Source organism: Neophocaena asiaeorientalis, unplaced genomic scaffold, assembly GCF_003031525.2.
Source record: "Neophocaena asiaeorientalis asiaeorientalis breed wild unplaced genomic scaffold, Neophocaena_asiaeorientalis_V1.1 scaffold606, whole genome shotgun sequence".
Classification (NCBI taxonomy): Eukaryota; Metazoa; Chordata; class Mammalia; order Artiodactyla; family Phocoenidae; genus Neophocaena; species Neophocaena asiaeorientalis.
In genome coordinates this window covers 1,745,274-1,762,823 of record NW_020173687.1, presented here as the reverse complement: position 1 = coordinate 1,762,823, position 17,550 = coordinate 1,745,274, and the positions used below count along the sequence as shown (strand labels likewise).

General features: G+C 57.1%; 1 protein-coding gene across 6 annotated transcripts in view; it reads left to right on the top strand.

The window, feature by feature from the left end:
- Positions 1-17,550, top strand: part of CDH4 (cadherin 4) — a 573,059-nt gene that overhangs the window by 529,770 nt on the left and 25,739 nt on the right. For all 6 annotated transcript variants that reach the window (XM_024750194.1, XM_024750195.1, XM_024750192.1 and 3 more), the window contains one exon: positions 16,303-16,440. In XM_024750194.1, coding sequence (XP_024605962.1) covers positions 16,303-16,440 — 138 coding nt within the window. The remainder of the gene's footprint in view (positions 1-16,302; positions 16,441-17,550) is intronic.

The window sequence follows — 17,550 nt, the reverse complement described above, 5'->3', positions numbered from 1 at the left end:
TTCAGAGGTCTGAACCCTAGGCCTCCCCCCTCCCTCCATTCTTCCCCTGCCCCTTCCTCTCTCAGTCTCCATAAGGAGGGTTAACCTCCCATAACACTGGCCCCAGACTGAGCTTTTCCTGGCCCAGAATTGAAGCGGGAACCATCTCCCACTGTGAGTCCGTCTGACTTCTCGCCACTTGGATGCACCGTCAAAACCGTCCCAAGTACCGGGGGGATCCGTGTCCAGGCGTTGGGAATCTCAGATGGTCCGTGGACCCTGGAGTGGCCAGTGGGAAGGAGGCCCAGCTGCCGAGTGTACGTGCGACCCTCCCCGGGAACAGAAGCACCTCCCGTGGGCCCGCACGGCCCGTGTCACGTGCGTGGATCTCTCTCCCAGCACCTCTGCCTCCCGCTCTTGGGGCGGCGTCCCCATAAGGGAGCATGTGATCCGAGGTGGGTGGCCAGTGTCCCCAGTTGAGGGGCAAGGAGAGACACGGGGAGGGGCCGAGACACGGCTCAGTCCCCAGGGCCCAGGTCAGACGAGGTTAGCGCGAGGAGAGTGTGGACGGCTGAGCTGGAGGCCCAGAGGGAGGGGCCGCGCAGGGACCCAGGACCAGTGGGAGCTGGGAACGTGGGGACAGTGGCCTGAGGCTCGGAGCCATGCAGTGCGGTGGGCTGGAGGATAGGTGCGGGGGGCTGGCTCGAAGCCTCCCCCGAGGAGATGTGCATCCATGTGGGTAGCGGGGGGAGGGAGGGAGCAAGGTGGTGCACCCTCGTTACTAACTGCACTAAAGACAAGCCCTCTGGGGCAGCCAGTGTCCAGATGTCCGTCCACTGCGCTGTCCACTTTCTGTCCCAAGCTGCTCCCGCGGGTGGGACGCTCGGCCCCTCTGGCTGGCAGCGGCCAGCGTGTCTTGACTTGGAAACAGACATTGCGGGGCCTCAGCCGTGTGTTTGGGGATGAGGCCACGCCGGGCGCCCTGAAGGCTCCTTGTGAGCTGGAACCCAGCCTGCCGCATCCTTCCCACATGGTTCCCCCACGTGGCCAGCGCCTCAGCTTCCGTGGCTTTGGCTGGACGTCCACATGACCAGACGCGCAAAGGGCCATGGACGGCACCTCTCTTCTCTCTCTGAGGGACGCTGATGCCCTGCCCCTGTGAACAGAAACATCTTTGGGGGGAAATCCTGCAGACACTTATTTCAGAACCAGCAGAATAACTCATCGTTAGGAAGGGGAAAATCCACAGACATAATTTCTGCCGTGTCTAATTAGGCAGCCCTGTGTAAACTGAGCGTTTCTGCATGATTAGAACGTCAGGAGAGCCTGGGATGATACGGGAGTGGCTGAGTGTCTCGTGTCACGTCACCGGAGGTGCTCTGGTGAGGCGGCGGGTGTCTCTGCTGTGCACCTTCCCTGGAGCCACCGCTGTTCTCAGACCCACTTCCTTGTGGTCCCCGGCGAAGTTTGCCCACGGGAGGGGGCCCGTCCTGCTGTCCTCGTGCCCACTAGCTGCGGGCTGCTCACCTTCTTGACACTTGTCCCAGACAAGGGTGGGCCGAAGTCACAGTCTCATGGTTCACAGGACTTTTAAGAAAGCAAAGCCAGCACTTTCTATAGTTTTCGCGGGTCTCCACCCTACGTGGTGATCAGATGAAACGATGTCACGGAGAGCGACGAGTGATGAAGACAGCTTCGTTCCAGGGCCGATGACTACCATGGCCACTGCCGACTTCAGCTCATTTACTCCCGTGACCCAGCTCAGGTGGAAAGTGGTCCTTTGGTGATGAGACAGGCATCACGCCTTGCTTCCCGAGACGCGTCGTGACAGGCCACGTGGGAAATTCCGAAAATGTGCTTTCCTAGAAAATGAGCTCTTGGTAAGACTGTATCAGGGGTTGGGAGGTAGGGGGCAACGGTGGTCTTGGAACAGGCGGAGTTCAGTGTGTCCCACTGGCCAATTCTTGAATCGTTTTTACCGAACGCTGCTTTTAAGACACCAAATGCGGCTTTGTGGTCTCAGAGAAAAAAATTACCAATTGAAGCGAATGTGCCGCTGACCCGCCTCACATTGGGTTCTCACCCCTGAAGTCATTGCTCTCCCCAAAAAAGAGAATAGAGGGAAGGAGAAAAGTAGCCCAAGGCAGGTCTCGGGCCTCCAACTTCCCTCTGAGACTCGCCTCGCCTCGCCCGGCCATCTGAGGGTCTCGCAGACACAGAGTCCTGAGCTCCAAGGGGCAAGACGTTCCAGAAGAAACCCGCTGGGCTCGACTCTTGGCATCTTTCAGGGAGAGTTTTAACCGCTGAGATGGTGCGGGGCAGTGTCTCAGATGACCAGTGTGTAAGTGCTCGGGGACCAGCGCCAGGGCTGCAACTGCACTGAGGACTTCCCCAGCAGAGACGTGAGCGCCCAGAGCACACAGGGGCACTGCCTTTAACTACCTTTAACACATCTGGTTCTCAGCCATTTCCAGGGCGTTCCAGACGCCATCTCCTGCCAGCCTCTACTTAACATTATCACAGGAAGAAATAAGCCCCAGAGAAAGCAGAAGACAGCATTTCCTATAAAGAAAGATGGAAAAGTGGCAAAATGAAAGGCCCTGTCTGAGCTGAGTTCCCCGTTGGACTCTCTCCACATGGTACGGAGCCATCAAAGCCATGTATGCAGCCCACAGAGCACACCCAGGAGCGGCTCAAGCCCTCAGCTCCCGTATCTGCTTTCTGGGGCCTCCCAGCACACAGTGTGACCGCAGGTGGTGCTTTCCCAGCCGCACCTGTTCACTGAGCCAGGCTGGGACCTGCATCTGTCCTCGAGCGTCAGCTCAGGGGTGCGGCGTCTGTGGTGGGTAAGCAGGCCTGGCGCTGTCCCCAGGGGCTTATGGCTCCAGGCTGCAGAGGGGCTATGGAGGCAGGTCCAGGGCTGGGCCTCCCATGAGAGCAGCTGGGGGCTGCCCCCCATGGATGGCGGGATGGTGGTCAGACCTTGGGATGGGAGCTCTGGCCGGACCAGCCAGCCATCACCCACCTTTCCCCTGCTTTTCCCCAACCCCAGCCAAACCTGCCCACCTTCTCCAGGAAGTCCTCACCGCTTTCTTGCCCCTTTGCATCCCCCTCCTCTGCCTCTTCCTCGGAGGCCTGGCTGGAGGGCAGGGGCCCGGGGAGGCCACTCTCTTACTGTACATTTGCACTGTGTCTACCCTACACCTGGTGCAGGTAGAGTAGGGCTCAGGCAGCCGTGCAGGAGAAAGGTGAGGGCGTGCCGAGTGGGAACGGTGCAGCCAGAGGTGACGACAAGCACGGACGGCATGAACTCTGACCCCTGAAGTGGGCAGAAGCCGAGGGGTGTGAGGGTTCCGGACACGGGGGTCCCAGCACAGGAGCCCGACCCCTCCTGGCTCCCGAGGAGGGCAGAGGTCAGAGGAGTGCTGGCTGGGGGTCAGCCACATCTGAGCAGCTGTTTTTGTACATGAAGTTTTATTTGCACACAGCCATGCCCACTTAGTTACACACATGGCTGCTTTCCTGATGCAACGGCGGACACCACGTGGCCCCAGAGCCGCTCCTGGGCGATACCGTGGTGGCCAGTTCCTTACGAAGCAGGAGCAGGGATTTCACCCGTGCCCTTGACTTGTTCCTGTCAGCCAGATACAGGGTCTCAAATCAGCAGCCTAGAGACAGATTCAGCCCCAAGATGTGTTTTCTTATTGTCTTTTTGTTGCTGTTGTTTAAACTTGGCCAGCATTTAAGCAGACTTCTGTACACAAATCCCAAGTTCTGGATTCACGTTCGGAGCCTCTGGATGCCAGGCTGCCTTTCCCCGAGGCAGCAAGAGGCTGGCCTATGCCTGGCGGTGCCCCTGGTCCATCCTCCTGGCGGCTCCAGACTCCAGGCCCAGGCCAGCTCCTGCTTCTCTTAAAAGCCACGATGAAGGGCTTCCCTGGTGGCGCAGTGGTTGAGAGTCCGCCTGCCGATGCAGGGGACACGGGATCGTGCCCCGGTCCGGGAAGATCCCCCATGCCGCGGAGTGGCTGCGCCCGTGAGCCATGGCCGCTGGGCCTGCGCGTCCGGAGCCTGTGCTCCGCAACGGGAGAGGCCACGACAGTGAGAGGCCCGCATACCCAAAAAAAAAAAAAAAAAAAAAGCCACAGTGCAGAGCGGGAACGAAAGAGGGAGAAGGGCCGTGCGTCTCAAGGAAAGGGAGCATGTGTACTTCCTGGCAGAAGCGAAGGGTGTCCCTACGTGTTCACTCTGCCGACGACACGTGTAGGACCCAGCATGCAGCTTCCCCACACCCTTCAGTGGCCAGGACCCCCTCCCGGCCGAGTCTGTGTGTACACTCACCTGGCTGGCCCATCGAGGTACCCCGCTTAGACCAGGATGGCACCCGCCCCCGCCCTACAGTCTGTCCTCAGCCAGCAGCCAGGTGATCGTGTCCACATGCAAATCCGGTCGTCGCTGCCTTCTCACACCGTCCTGTGCCTGCCCATCTCCCCAGAGTGGAGTCCACGTGGCGCCTGCTCCCTGTCCACCCTCCAGCGCCCGCTTCCCCACTCGCTGGCCCCAGTGAGCCCTTGCCCCAGGGCCTTTGCAGGTCTGGCCTCTTTTGCTGAGCGCCACGTTTTCGAGGTTCGTCCACGTTGTAGCCGGGGTCAGTGCGTCCCTCCTTCGCCGCCGCACAGACAGGCCACACTGTGCTCGTCCCCTCGTCTGTTGGTGGACGTTGGGCTGCTTCCCCCGTGGCAGGTGCTGCTGTGAACACAGGTACAGCACCTGCCTGAGCGCCTGTTGCTGTCCTCTCGGGTGCACGCCTAGCTGTGGACTTGAGGTCGTAACATGTAACTTCCCAGGACCTGCAGCCAGTTTTCCACGGCGGCCACGCTCCCCACACCTTTTGGGATAAGTCTCGATGCACTTGAGTGAACAAGGTCATCAGTCTTGGGGCTCCTCCTCCCCCAGGGCCCATCTTGTGGGTCCCCAGTCACATCCTCGGGCCCTGGGCGGACACCCGAGGGCTGAGCACACGAGAACCAGACACAGGCAGGAGGCCCGGCCCTTGGTGTGCTCTGTCTCCCAGCAGTGACCCTCGGCACTGGGCACAGGCTGACCCAGCCCCGGGAGCAGTGGGGACGGTGGGGTCCAAGCTGCACCGCTGGCTGCGTGTCCTGGCGGCCCTGCGAGGAGAGGGCTGAGAGCGCGCAGGGTGCGGGAATCTTTGATGCTCTTCTAGGGCAGGCCAGCCAGATGCATTATTGATGGATGTTCTGCAAAATTTAAATGCTGAGCTACGGGGAGGTGAGTGAAAACCCCAGGGACACCGCTTGCGGTTTTCTTCCCTCCTCTTGAACTTGAAAACGGCAAATCGCGTTTTAATGAACTCACTTCGGCACCACCGCTGCCCGGCTCCAGGGGATCTGCACCCGGCAGGAGCAGGGGGTACTGCTGGGCAGCGGCCCAGGGTGGCCGGCGGGGGCACCTGCTCGGTACACCCACGGGTGGCAAGCGGCTGTCGCCAACCATCCTTCAGCGGGCCGCCCACTCCCCCACCCACCTCCTTCCCGCTCCACTGGGGTGGGCGTGTCGGTAGGGAGAGCAAAGGTGGAGGAGGAACGCCGGCCAGTCCAGAGCTGGGCCCAGGGTCATCTCTTAGTCCCGGGAAGCCGGTTGCTGGGATCCAGCCTCCAACCGCCAGGCCCCAGGCACACGGCTCACCAGCCCGGACCCTGAGGGAGCCACCTGGCCCACCAAAGACTCAGTGTGGTCACCTGCAGAGTGCGGAGGGTGTGACGCCCCTACTCCCCAGGGCTGGTCCGAGGTCGGGGTGGAGGCTGAGTGTGGTCTGTGGAGTCACCAGCAGGCGGCGCTAGAGCGGCACCGAAAACAGCCCCAGGCGGTCCGCTCCTGCAGGGCTCCCTCACCCGGCCTGGCGTAACCGTGACGCACAGTGAGGCCAAGGATCGAGGCCCGGAGGAAGGCTTTTCATTTATTTATTTATTTTTATATTTAATTTTTGAGCTTTAATGGACATTAAACATGACATAAACTAAGGATTTAGGTATAAAATACCTATTTTTAGAGGTGCATTCTAGGATTCTGAAAGGAAGTTCAAGATGCCGATTATGTTTCCTTTCATTGTTGTTCTGTTTATCTATTTATACATGACCACCATCTCATACTGATTCTTCTTTTTTTTGAATTTTATTTTATTTATTTTTTTATACAGCAGGTTCTCATAAGTTATCCATTTTATACATATTAGTGTATATATGTCAATCCCAATCTCCCAGTTCATCACAGCACCACCCCACCGTGCCACTTTCCCCCCTTGTTGTCCATACGTTTGTTCTCTGCATCTGTGTCTCTATTTCTGCCTTGCAAACCGGTTCATCTGTACCATTTTTCTAGGTTCCACATATATGCGTTAATATATGATAATTTGTTTTTCTCTTTCTGACTTAATTTGTATGACAGTCTCTAGATTCATCCATTTCTCTACAAATGACCCAATTTCGTTCCTTTCTATGGCTGAGTGATATTCCATTGTATACACGTGCCACATCTTCTTTATCCATTCATCTGTCGATGGGCACTTAGGTTGCTTCCATGACCTGGCTATTGTAAATAGTACTGCAGTGAACATTGGGGTGCATGCGTCTTTTGGAATTATGGTTTTCTTCAGATAAATGCCCAGGAGTGGGATTGCTGGGTCGTATGGTAGTTCTATATTCAGTTTTTTAAGGAACTTCCATACGGTTCTCCATAGTGGCTGTATCAGTTTACATTCCCACTGACAGTGCAAGAGGGTTCCCTTTTCTCCACACCCTCTCCAGCATTTGTTGTTTGTAGATTTTCTGATGATGGCCATTCTAACTGGTGTGGGGTGATGCCTCATTGTAGTTTTGATTTGCATTTCTCTAATAATTAGTGATGCTGAGAAGCTTTTCATGTGCTTCTTGGCCACCTGTATGTCATCTTTGGAGAAATGTCTATTTAGGTCTTATGCCCATTTTTGGATTGGGTTTGTTTTCTTAATATTGAGCTGCATGAGCTGTTTATATATTTTTGGAGATTAATCCTTTGTCCGTTGATTCGTTTGCAAATATTTCCTCCCATTCTGAGGGTTGTCTTTTCATCTTGTTTATGGTTTCCTTTGCTGTGCAAAAGCTTTGAAGTTTCATTAGGTCCCATTTGTTTATTTTTGGTTTTATTTCCATTACTCTAGGAGTTGGATCAAAAAAGATCTTGCTGTGATTTATGTCAAAGGGTGCTCTTCCTATGTTTTCCTCTAAGAGTTTTTCCCCCGTCCCCTGCATCGGCAGGCGGACTCTCAACCACTGCACCACCAGGGAATCCCCACTTATCCATTATTCTGCCTCAGTTATTCTGCTATTGATTCCTTCTAGTGTATTTTTCATTTCGGTTATTGTATTGTTCATCTCTGTTTGTTTGTTCTTCAGTTCTTCTACGTCTTTGTTAAACATTTCTTGCATCTTCTCGATCTTTGCCTCCATTCTTTTTCTGAGGTCCTGGATCATCTTCACTATCATTATTCTGAATTCTTTTTCTGGAAGGTTCCCTATCTCCACTTCATTTAGTTGTTTTTCTGGGGTTTATCTTGTTCCTTCATCTGGTACATAGCCCTCTGCCTTTTCATCTTGTCTCTCTTTCTGTGAATGTGGTTTTTGTTCCACAGGCTGCAGGATTGTAGTTCTTGCTTCTGCTGTCTGCCCTCTGGTGGATGAGGCTAAGAGGCCTGTGCAAGCTTCCTGATGGGAGGGACTGGTGGTGGGTAGAGCTGGCTGTTGCTCTGGTGGGCAGAGCTCAGTAAAACTTTAATCTGCTTGACAGCTGATGGGTGGGGCTGGGTTCCCTCCCTGTTGGTTGTTTGGCCTGAGGTGGCCCAGCACTGGACTACCCAGCTCTTTGGTGGGGCTAATGGAGGACTCTGGGAGGGCTCACACCAGGGAGTACTTACCAGAAGTTCTGCTGCCAGTGTCCTTGTCCCCACGGTGAACTGCAGCCACCCCCCGCCTCTGCAGGAGACCCTCCAACACTAGCAGGTAGGTCTGGTTCAGTCTCCTATGGGGTCACTGCTCCTTTCCCTGGGTCCCGGTGCCCACACTACTTTGTGTGTGCCCCCTGAGAGTGGAGTCTCTGTTTCCCCCAGTCCTGTCGAAGTCCTGCAATCGAATCCCGCTATCCTTCGAAGTCTGATTCTCTAGGAATTCCTCCTCCCATTGCCGGACCCCCAGGTTCAGAAGCCTGATGTGGGGCTCCAGTGGGTGGACTTCTGTGGTATAAGTGTTCTCCAGTTTGTGAGTCATGCACCCAGCGGTTATGGGATTTGATTTTATTGTGATCGCGCCCCTCCTACCGGCTCACTGCGGCTTCTCCTTTGTCTCTGGATGTGGGGTGTCTTTTTGGTGAGTTCCAGGGTCTTCCTGTCAGTGATCGTTCAGCAGTTAGTTGTGATTCCAATGTTCTCGCAAGAGGGAGTGAGAGCACGTCCTTCTACTCCGCCATCTAGGAAGGCTTTTTAAATGAAAATATCAAAACTCTTAACCATGCTGGACCCTGCTGCTAAGATGTGAGTGTGTCTGTGTCCAGGGATGCTTCCCGGGGGTGTGCGTGGGCCCTGCCCACCCACCCCCGGCCTCTAGATGCCCCTCCACAACGGGATTTGGTAAAAGAGAAAACAGTGACCGTTATTAAGTCTGAAAAGTATACTTTCTGAAACAAAAGCCACAGCAGAGCCTGGACCCGTGTCCCCCCAGTGCTCCCGCGATGCCTAGTCCGGTGCCCAGACTGAGCTGGCCTGGATCTCAGAGGCCCCACCCATGGGGAGGCACTGGGTTCCACTGGGTCCCAGCCCCCGTTTCTTCCTTCTTGCTGGATTTTCTTCCAGCCCCCGCCATGGCCAGGAAGGACCCCCGACCCTGCTCCGCAAAGCAGGACCAGCCCGCCCTCTAGTGGTGGTTGTCTGTACAACACACACTCAGGCACACCAATGTGCACACATGGATACACACGCGCGTGCATACTTGCCTGGCACACACGTGTGTGCACTAGCACACACAATGCACGTGCATGACGCACACCTGCATGTGTCCCCGTGTTTCTCTCCATTGTCTTCTGAGCGCAGCAGCCCATGACGGCCCCGTGTAGAGGCTGTGATTCTGTGATTAAGGAGACGAGAAAGACCGAGTGACTTCTGGCTGCAGTCAGTCACGTGACAACGGCGACACTTTTCTTCCTCTTCTCTGGCTAAGCCCCTCCCTTTGCTGTGGGCACGAATCCTCCTGTTTCCTGCTCGGCCCGTGCAGTGTCGGCTGGTCCCAGAGGCGAGGTTGGGGTGACGACCCTCCTCACAGCCTTCCAGCCCTGGGCCTGCCTCCTTCCCGCCGGGTGGTGAGATGGACAGAGCCCAGACGGTGAGGCCACGGGGTCTCAGGGGAAGCCTCTCCAAGTGGAATCTCACCATCTGCTTGGAGCAAGGCCAGCATGGGGAAGGTGGTATCTCAGATGCCTCCAGCGGCCTGGGAAGGGTGAGCCCGAGGCCATTACGCGGTTCCTGGGTGACCACACACTGGGCGCCATCAGACAACAGAATCGCATGCTCTCCCAGCTCTGGAGGCCAGAGATCCCAAACGCAGGCCGTGCTGGTTCCTTCTGGAGGGTCGTGGAACACCTCCTGTGCTTCTGCCAGCATCCGTCGCTTGTGGCCACTCCAGTCTCTGCCCCCATCTCGAGTGGCCACCTCCTCCCCGTGTCCTATGCCCTCATCTCCTCTCCCCAGGACACCTGTCACTGGATTGGGGCCGCCCTAGCCCAGGTGGTCCCGTCTCGAGCCTTACCTTCACTTTATGTACAGAGGCCCTATTTCCATGTTCTGAGGCTCCTGATGGGACTTATATTTGGGTTTGTCTTTACTGCCCCCAAAGAATAACCTCTGTGATCCCTGCTGGCCGACGAGACCAGGGTGGGAACAGAGGTGGGCAGCCGAGGCCCCAGTGGCCAAGCGCCGTCCGTCTCAGGCCCGCCCGCCGTGGCCCATGCATGACCCGTTTAGGGTGAAGCTGCCCGCGCCGGACAGTGGGCTCCTGCGCTATGATCATGTGTGTTTTCTTCCCCGTGACGGCCCGCGCAAAGCAGGGCCTGGGTGGCAAAGGTGAATCTGTGGTCAGGTGGGAGACCCAGCCGGCTCCCTCCTGCTCTGCATCCCCAGCTCCCACCTCCAGATCCCCCAGGCTGGCTGGAGCCTTCCACGTCGGGGCTGGCAGAGCCTGTGCGTGCCCCGCGGTGGGACTCTGGGTGCCTCAGCCCTGCAAGGGCAGCCAGCCCTGAGGCGGTCTCCCTTCAATGCTGACCCCTAGGGGCCCACTCGCCCATTCCGCCTGCTGAGCTCTGGAAACATCTCTGCTGCCAGACCTGTGGTATGGGTCAGCCCGAGGGGCATCCCTGATGCCCACCCCTGTCCTGTGCCCGGCTGCCCTGGGGCAGACCGATCCAAGCTGTGGCCCCGGCCTCGCTGAGCTGTGCCCACAGACAGTCACCGCCAGCGCCCAGGGAGGGTGGCATCGTCCCCGCCACCCACGGACAGCGTGCAGGCGTGTTGTAGACGCCGGGGAGACGGCACTGAGTGTGAAGTCCTGGGCTCTGGAGCCCTGCTCGTGGGGTAGGAGCCGGCGGAGGGCGGCCGCGCTGACGCTGAGAAGTGAAGCAGAGTCTCGGGAGAGCGGGCAGCCGGCAGGGGGAGCGGCCGTGGGGCAGAGATTGTATTTTATTCCGGGAGGCAGGGAAGGCCTTGCTGATGGGGGCGAGCAGAGTGCTAGGGCAGGCGGAACAGCCCTGCACCGGCCCGGAGGGCACCGTGGCTTTGGGGGGCAGCAGGGAGGCCCCATGGGTGGCGGTGGAGGAGAAAGCGTGCGGCCAGCGGGCCCCACCTGCCCCGGGACCAGTGGTCTGTAGACCTCTGCTTCTGCCCAGGGAGCAGGAGCCCCGGGACCCACTCCGTGTTAGCCTACCAGCCGGGGGTGGGGTGGGCCCCTCTCAGCCCGCGTGTCTCTCCACATGGCGAGAGGTGACGGGCAGCCACTGCGGGGGGCGTCGCGTGGCTCCATCGGCCTGGGTCCCCCCGTGTGCTTCGTGCACTGGGCCTGGACATTCACAGATGAACCTTTAAAAATACACAGTCGTGTTTAGGACTAATTTCTATTCGTGGAAGGTGATGCTCGTTTGCCATTTATAGCAGCGGCATAAACGCTTCTAAATGTGTTTATTGAAGTACAAGAAAGCCTTAGCTGTAAGGAATAATCTAAGACAGAACCGGACGGAGGGCATGGTGTCTGTCTACGCTGTGGGGGTGACTCTGGCGAGGCTCGATGGCGGAGCCCTCACCACGACACCCCGACTGAGGCCACGACAGTCGGGCCCCGAGTCTGCCCTCAGGCCCCATCGGTGCCCCAGAGGGTCGGGGCCAGGGGTGCTGGGAAAACGGCAGCAGAGTCCTGTTCTCTCCTGCATTAGGTGCCCGGTCGTCCCACTGTGCTTCCCGTGATGATGTCCCTCACAAAAAGAAAGACAGTAACAGGTGGGGCAGTCAGACCCCCTTCTGTGGCAGAGGACAGAAACCAGCTCCAACCGGATCAAACAAAAAAGAGGGATAACTGGCTCATGTCATTGAACACAAAGGGCGCCTTCAGGCCTAGCTGGATCCGGGATGCTCTGGGCAGGACCCTCGCCGAGGGCACGTGGGGACCTGAGGTTTGGGTTCAGTTTGTTGGTCTACCCACCCTGGCACTGGTACTGTCCCCAGCCTGTCGCTGCCATGTCCCTGCTGAGGCAGCAGTGACCAGAGATGACCAGCCGCCTTTGATGGGCAAGAGGGAGGGGCACTTATTCCCTGCTGGGGTCCGGAGGCACAGCAGTCGCGAAGGAGGGACCCCTGCCCTGAGCGAGGTCCTGATGTCAAGGGCCTGATGGATGTCTGAGCATATGCACCTGTCCACACACGTGGAGGTGGATCCTGACCCTGCAACTATCGGGGGAAGCGGGTTAAGGATGGTGCTGCCGTGCCCTCGGGTACCTTGTGTGCCACATTCAGAAAGAGGCCCGCTGGCATCTTGGCTGACGTCGCTGCCTTGGCAATACGGAGCCGTCTGCATTTTCCGTCACAGAGGCGCCAACCCGCATCAGGAATCCCAGTGGCCACTCCAGCAGCCTCTGGTTTGCTGTGTGCCACTGGGGACATCCTGAGACTCAGCGTCCCCACCTGTGAGATGGGGCAGGGCCACATCACCGAAGGAGTGAGCAGGAAGGGAAAGCACTTCCTAGCCTGGGACAGTCACCGTGCTTCTCCCCCTCACCTGCCCCAACACCACCCTGACCCTGGGGACCCACATCGTGCCTGTCCCCGCTTCCCTGTCTGGTGAGCCCCACACTCTGCTTTCAAGAACTGGCTCTGATGGCACCTCCAGGGGAAGCCTGTCCCCGCTCCCTGAGTTCGTGTATCTCATGAACAGCTGAGAGGACCTCTCGCCACCTCACCAGGTGGTCGTGATCCCACCTAACAGAGGGAGGGAGGGGTCCCTGTAAATGAAGGATAGATGGATGGAGGATGGATGGATGAGTAGTCGGGTAGGTAGATGGAGGACGGAGAGAGGAAGCAGGGAAGGAGGCAAGACTTAATCTTTTGTGGGAGAACTTTCAAGGTGTGACGTAGCACCCAAGCAAGTGTAAGCTGTCTCTTTGATTTTTTCATGTCTCCTTGGGCGCAGGTTCTAACCACGTTCACAAAAAACATCATCAGCTGTTTAGACGTGTGCTTGGTTCATGTAACGAGCACGGACTGAGTGCGTTCTGTGTACCGGCTCCAGGCTGGGCTTCCAGGGGCCCAGCGTGAGTGTGAGGCCGACCTCGGGGTACTCTCCATCTCCGAGGAGAGTCAGGCCCATGTTTGTTGAGTGACTGTCAGAGGGGTTGATCCCAAGGACTGTGGGGCTGTGAGGAGGGCAGGTCCATTCTGCGGTGGGGGAGGGGGTCCCCTGGAGGCGCCGTCACAGCCGGTTCTTGGCAGCGGGAACAGGACCCCAGCACGAGGTGGGTCCCCAGGGTCTGGCCGGTGTCAGAGCAGGTGAGGGGGGAAGAGCAGTGACTGTCCCGGTCTTGGAACTGCTTTCCCGCTCGCTATCTCATCAGGCACGTGGCCCTGCCCCATCTCCCAGGTGGGGACCTGAGCCCAGCACGGCACTGGGGCCCCTCCCCTCTCGCCCCCTACCTAGGAGCCTGTTCAGAGGCCCCTATGTGCTCTCCTCACTCTCCTCCTCCAGATACTTCATCCCTTGAAGGGACGCCCCAGCTGTGTGCCAAGGAGCTGTTTCCTGCTCCTCTGAGAGGCTCACTCCTGGGGGAGGCCTCTTGGAATAAGAGCTGGGGCGGGGGGGAGGGGAGTTAGCACCGCCACCCCCCAGCTGCACGCCGGCCCTGGGCACGTGGACTGCGGCGCTGACAGAGGTGGAGGCCAGACATCCGTGTGGGTGGGAGACAGTGTGAGCCCCCCGAGCCACCTCCCAGCTCTGGTCCACACCCTCCACTCAGCCCTCACTCATCCTGTCACCTCTGGGCAGAACAGCCCACCACCTCCTGGAAGCCTCCCTGGTTTCCCCGGCCCTCATTCCCTGAGAAGTTTGTGGCATCACCATGAGGCCTGTCCGGGAGGTGCCTGGTCTGTGATGCCTGATGTCAGAACCCAGGGCCACCAAACGTCTTGTATTTTTTATTGAAGTACGGTTGAGTTACAACGTTGTGTTAGTTTGAGGTGTGCAGCAAAGCAATCCAGTTATACATGTATAAAGCCATATATTCTTTTTCATATCCTTTCCCATTATGGTTTATTACAGGATATCGAATACAATTCCCCGTGCCGCACAGCGGGAACTTGTTATCTATTTCATACACTGTAGTGTGGATCTGTTAATCCCAAACTCCTGATTTATCCCTCCCCTCCCTTTCCCCTTTGGTAAGTTTGTTTTCTGTGTCTGTGAGTCTGTTTCTGTTCTGTAAACAAGTTCACTTGTACCTTTTTTTTTAAGATTCCACATAGTGAGATCATACGATACTTGTCTTTCTCTGACTGACTTCACTTAGTATGATCACCTCTAGGCCCGTCCGTGTTGCTGTAAATGGCATTATTTCGTTCTTTTTCATGGCTGAGTAGTATTCCATGTATATGTGCCACATCTTCTTTATCCGTTCATCTGTCCGTGGACATTTAAGTTGCTTCCATGTCCTGGCTGTTGTGTACAGCGCTGCTGTGAACACTGGGGCGCATGTATCTTTTGGGGTTATGGTTTTATCCGGGTATATGCCCAGGAGTGGGATTGCAGGATCATACAGTAACTCTATTTGTAGTTTTTTTAAGGAACCTCCGTACTGTTCTCCATTGGCTGTACCAATTTACATTCTCACCAGCAGTGCAGGAGGGTTCCCTTTTCTCCACACCCTCTCCAGCATTTATTGTTTGTAGACTTTTTGATGATGGCCATTCTGACTGCTGTGAGGTGGTATCTGTTTGTAATTTCGATTTGCATTTCTCTAATAATTAGCGATGTTGAGCATCTTTTCACATGCCTCTTGGCCATTTATATGTCTTCTTTGGAGAAATGTCTATTTAGGTCTTCTGTGCATTTTTTGACTGCGTTGTTTGGGTTTTTGTTATTGAGTTGTGAGCTGTTTGTGTATTTTGGAGATTAAGCCCTTGTCAGTCGGTCGCATCATTTGTAATTTTTTTTTGTTTGTTTTTTGTGGTACGCGGGCCTCTCACTGCCGCGGCCTCTCCCGCTGCGGAGCACGGGCTCCGGACGCGCAGGCTCAGCGGCCATGGCTCACGGGCCCAGCCGCTCCACTGCATGTGGGATCTTCCCGGACCGGGGCACGAACCCGTGTCCCCTGCATCGGCAGGCAGACTCTCAACCACTGCGCCACCAGGGAAGCCCCCTTTGCAAATACTTGCTGGCAGTCTGTAGGTTGTCTATTCATTTTGTTTATCATTTCCTTTGCTGTGCAAAAGCTAACATTTATTTTTGCTTTTATTTCTATTACCTGGGGGGACTGACCTAAGAAAACATTGCTACGATTTATGTCAGAGAATGGTTTGCCTATGTTCTCTTCTAGGAGTTTTATGGTGTCATGTCTAAGTCTTCAAGCCATTTTGAGTTTATTTATGTGTATGGTGTGAGAGGGAGTGTTCTAATTTCATTGATTTACGTGCGGCTGTCCTGCTTTCCCCACATGGGCTGTGGGTCTGGGAAGGAGAGAGAGAAATGGAGGGACTCACGGATGGATGGAGGAGTGGATGGAGGGAGGCTGGGAGGGAGGGAAAGAGAGTGGCAGTCTGTGACCGTCTGCTGTTTATAATTCCTTCCAGAGCCCCCTAGGGATCCTGAGGACATTCCCCTGAATCGTGGGGCTGAGAGGTGGGCTCTTCCCTGAACCTCTTAGGGGAGCGGGACTTGGGATCGTTCATTCCTTGGAGGCATTTCAGAAGGTCCCTTTCTGCCCTGGACCCCAGAACCCTCCCTCCCTAACGGTGCCAGTGAGAGGTGGGCTGTGGTCCCAGCAGAGAGCTGCCCACCAGGCTCGTCCTCACCTGTCACGGTTGGAAACACCTGCGGCCTCTGCTCAGAACAGGGGTGTGGCAAGGCCCCCTCTGCTGACCTGGGGTTGCTGCACCAGTGGGTCCAGGTGGAGAAGGGCTGGGCAGCCCCTTCAGTGCCCAGTGAAATTCGCCGTCCCCATCAAGCATCATTGTGCCTTTCAAAGTTCACACCTGGATCTGGCGCTAACCACTCCTTCCAGACTGTTCAGACACAGAGTGCGCTGGCGTCTTTGTGCCTGCAGAGAGGGGAGGGCTTGACTCCCTTCTCCTGTTTGGATTTCTGGACTGAGGCTGAACTAGACACTGAGGATGCTAAAGAAATGAGGTCCCTGCAGACACACGTCTGGGGGTCGCCCCTCTTTCCAAACCCCTGGTCTGGCAGACCCAGCACAGCGTGCTGTGTGCTCCGGGCCCCCTTTTCCTTATTTCTACCTCGATCTACACCCGTGGAAGCCAGGCACTGAGGTGAAGGCAGAGACCTCACCACCCACCGCAAGTGAGAACTTTCTTCTGCCAGGTCACCTGCCGAGCGCCCTGCGGCCAGCGCCCCCGGGCAGGACGGGGACCCAGCTTAGTCCGTCCGGGGAATGTATATCTTTAATGAAAGTATAAACAGCCTGTAAACTAAAACCCAAACTGATGCTGTCTTCCTCCCCCTCATGCCCTTCTAGAAAGTTCAGCAGTACACAGTCATTGTTCAAGCAACAGACATGGAAGGAAACCTGAACTATGGCCTGTCCAACACGGCCACAGCCATCATCACGGTGACAGACGTGAACGACAACCCGCCAGAGTTCACTGCCAGCACGGTGAGTGCACGTCCCCTCAGAGACAGTTCCCGGGCATTCGGGTTGCTCCTCTCTCTGCTGCCACCTGATGGAAGGAGCTTGACAGACGAATAGACAGACAGACAGGCTGTTAACAAAGGCCCCGAGCGGCGGGGGGCTGAGCGGGAGAGGAGCTCAGGGTGTCTGCAGGCCCCGCTACTGACCACTGGCTGACACCTGGAGAGGCTCCCAGGACAGAGTGAGTTGGACACTCCTCCCGAATCCGGAGGACTTGACCAGCGGCGTTTGGGCTCCAGGGTCAGCCAGTGTGGGGTGTGTGCATGGCTGCATGTGAGGCAGGACTGTCGGGGGGATGCCTGGGGACAGGGCAGGTCCCTGCGGCGGGACCGTAGCTGGCCCTCCACGGCCCACCATCAGCAGGGGGGCAGCAGGGCATGGGGGACACATTGTACGTTCTGCGGGCTGTGACCAGGCCACGTGCCAGGCTGCCCAGAACCTAAATGACCACAGGAACGCCCTAGCGGCAGAGCCGAGGGATCACAGAGCCATGAGTCACGGCTCCCAGTTCCTCTGAATTCCAAAGGAGCTGCTGTCTTTGGGGCCACGCCCCCCGGAGTGGGGTTGCTGACAGAATGGGAACATATACCCACCCTGCGGGTGCCCGTCCAGAAATGCGGCAGATGCAGGGGGCCGGATGGGCAGAGGGGAGGGTCAGTGAGGACTCCCCGGGCAGTGCTGGGAGGTGGAGGCTGCCCCCTCCCCCCAGGGTGTCAGGGTTGCCTTCTCTAAGCCTCACTCCCGCGGCACCGAGTGGATGAGAGGGTAACAGCAATAACAGTAACAAAAGAACTGGAGTGCAAGCCAAGCTGTGGAGCACCCCTCACCCCCGCTCCACCAGGCAGCAGCCTGGGCTTCCTGGTCAACCTCTGGGCCCCAGCAGCCCCATGAGGCTCGGGACCCAGTTATGGAGGAGGATACTGAGGCTCAGAGAGGCTAAGTCACTTGTCCAGAGCCACTCAGCCCACTAGTGGGGCAGCTGGGGCTGAGCCCAGGAAGCTGTGCTCTCATGCCCCAGTGGAGGGGGTGGGGGGGACAGAGAGGAGACCCCTCATTCTCCCAGTGGGTAGGCCA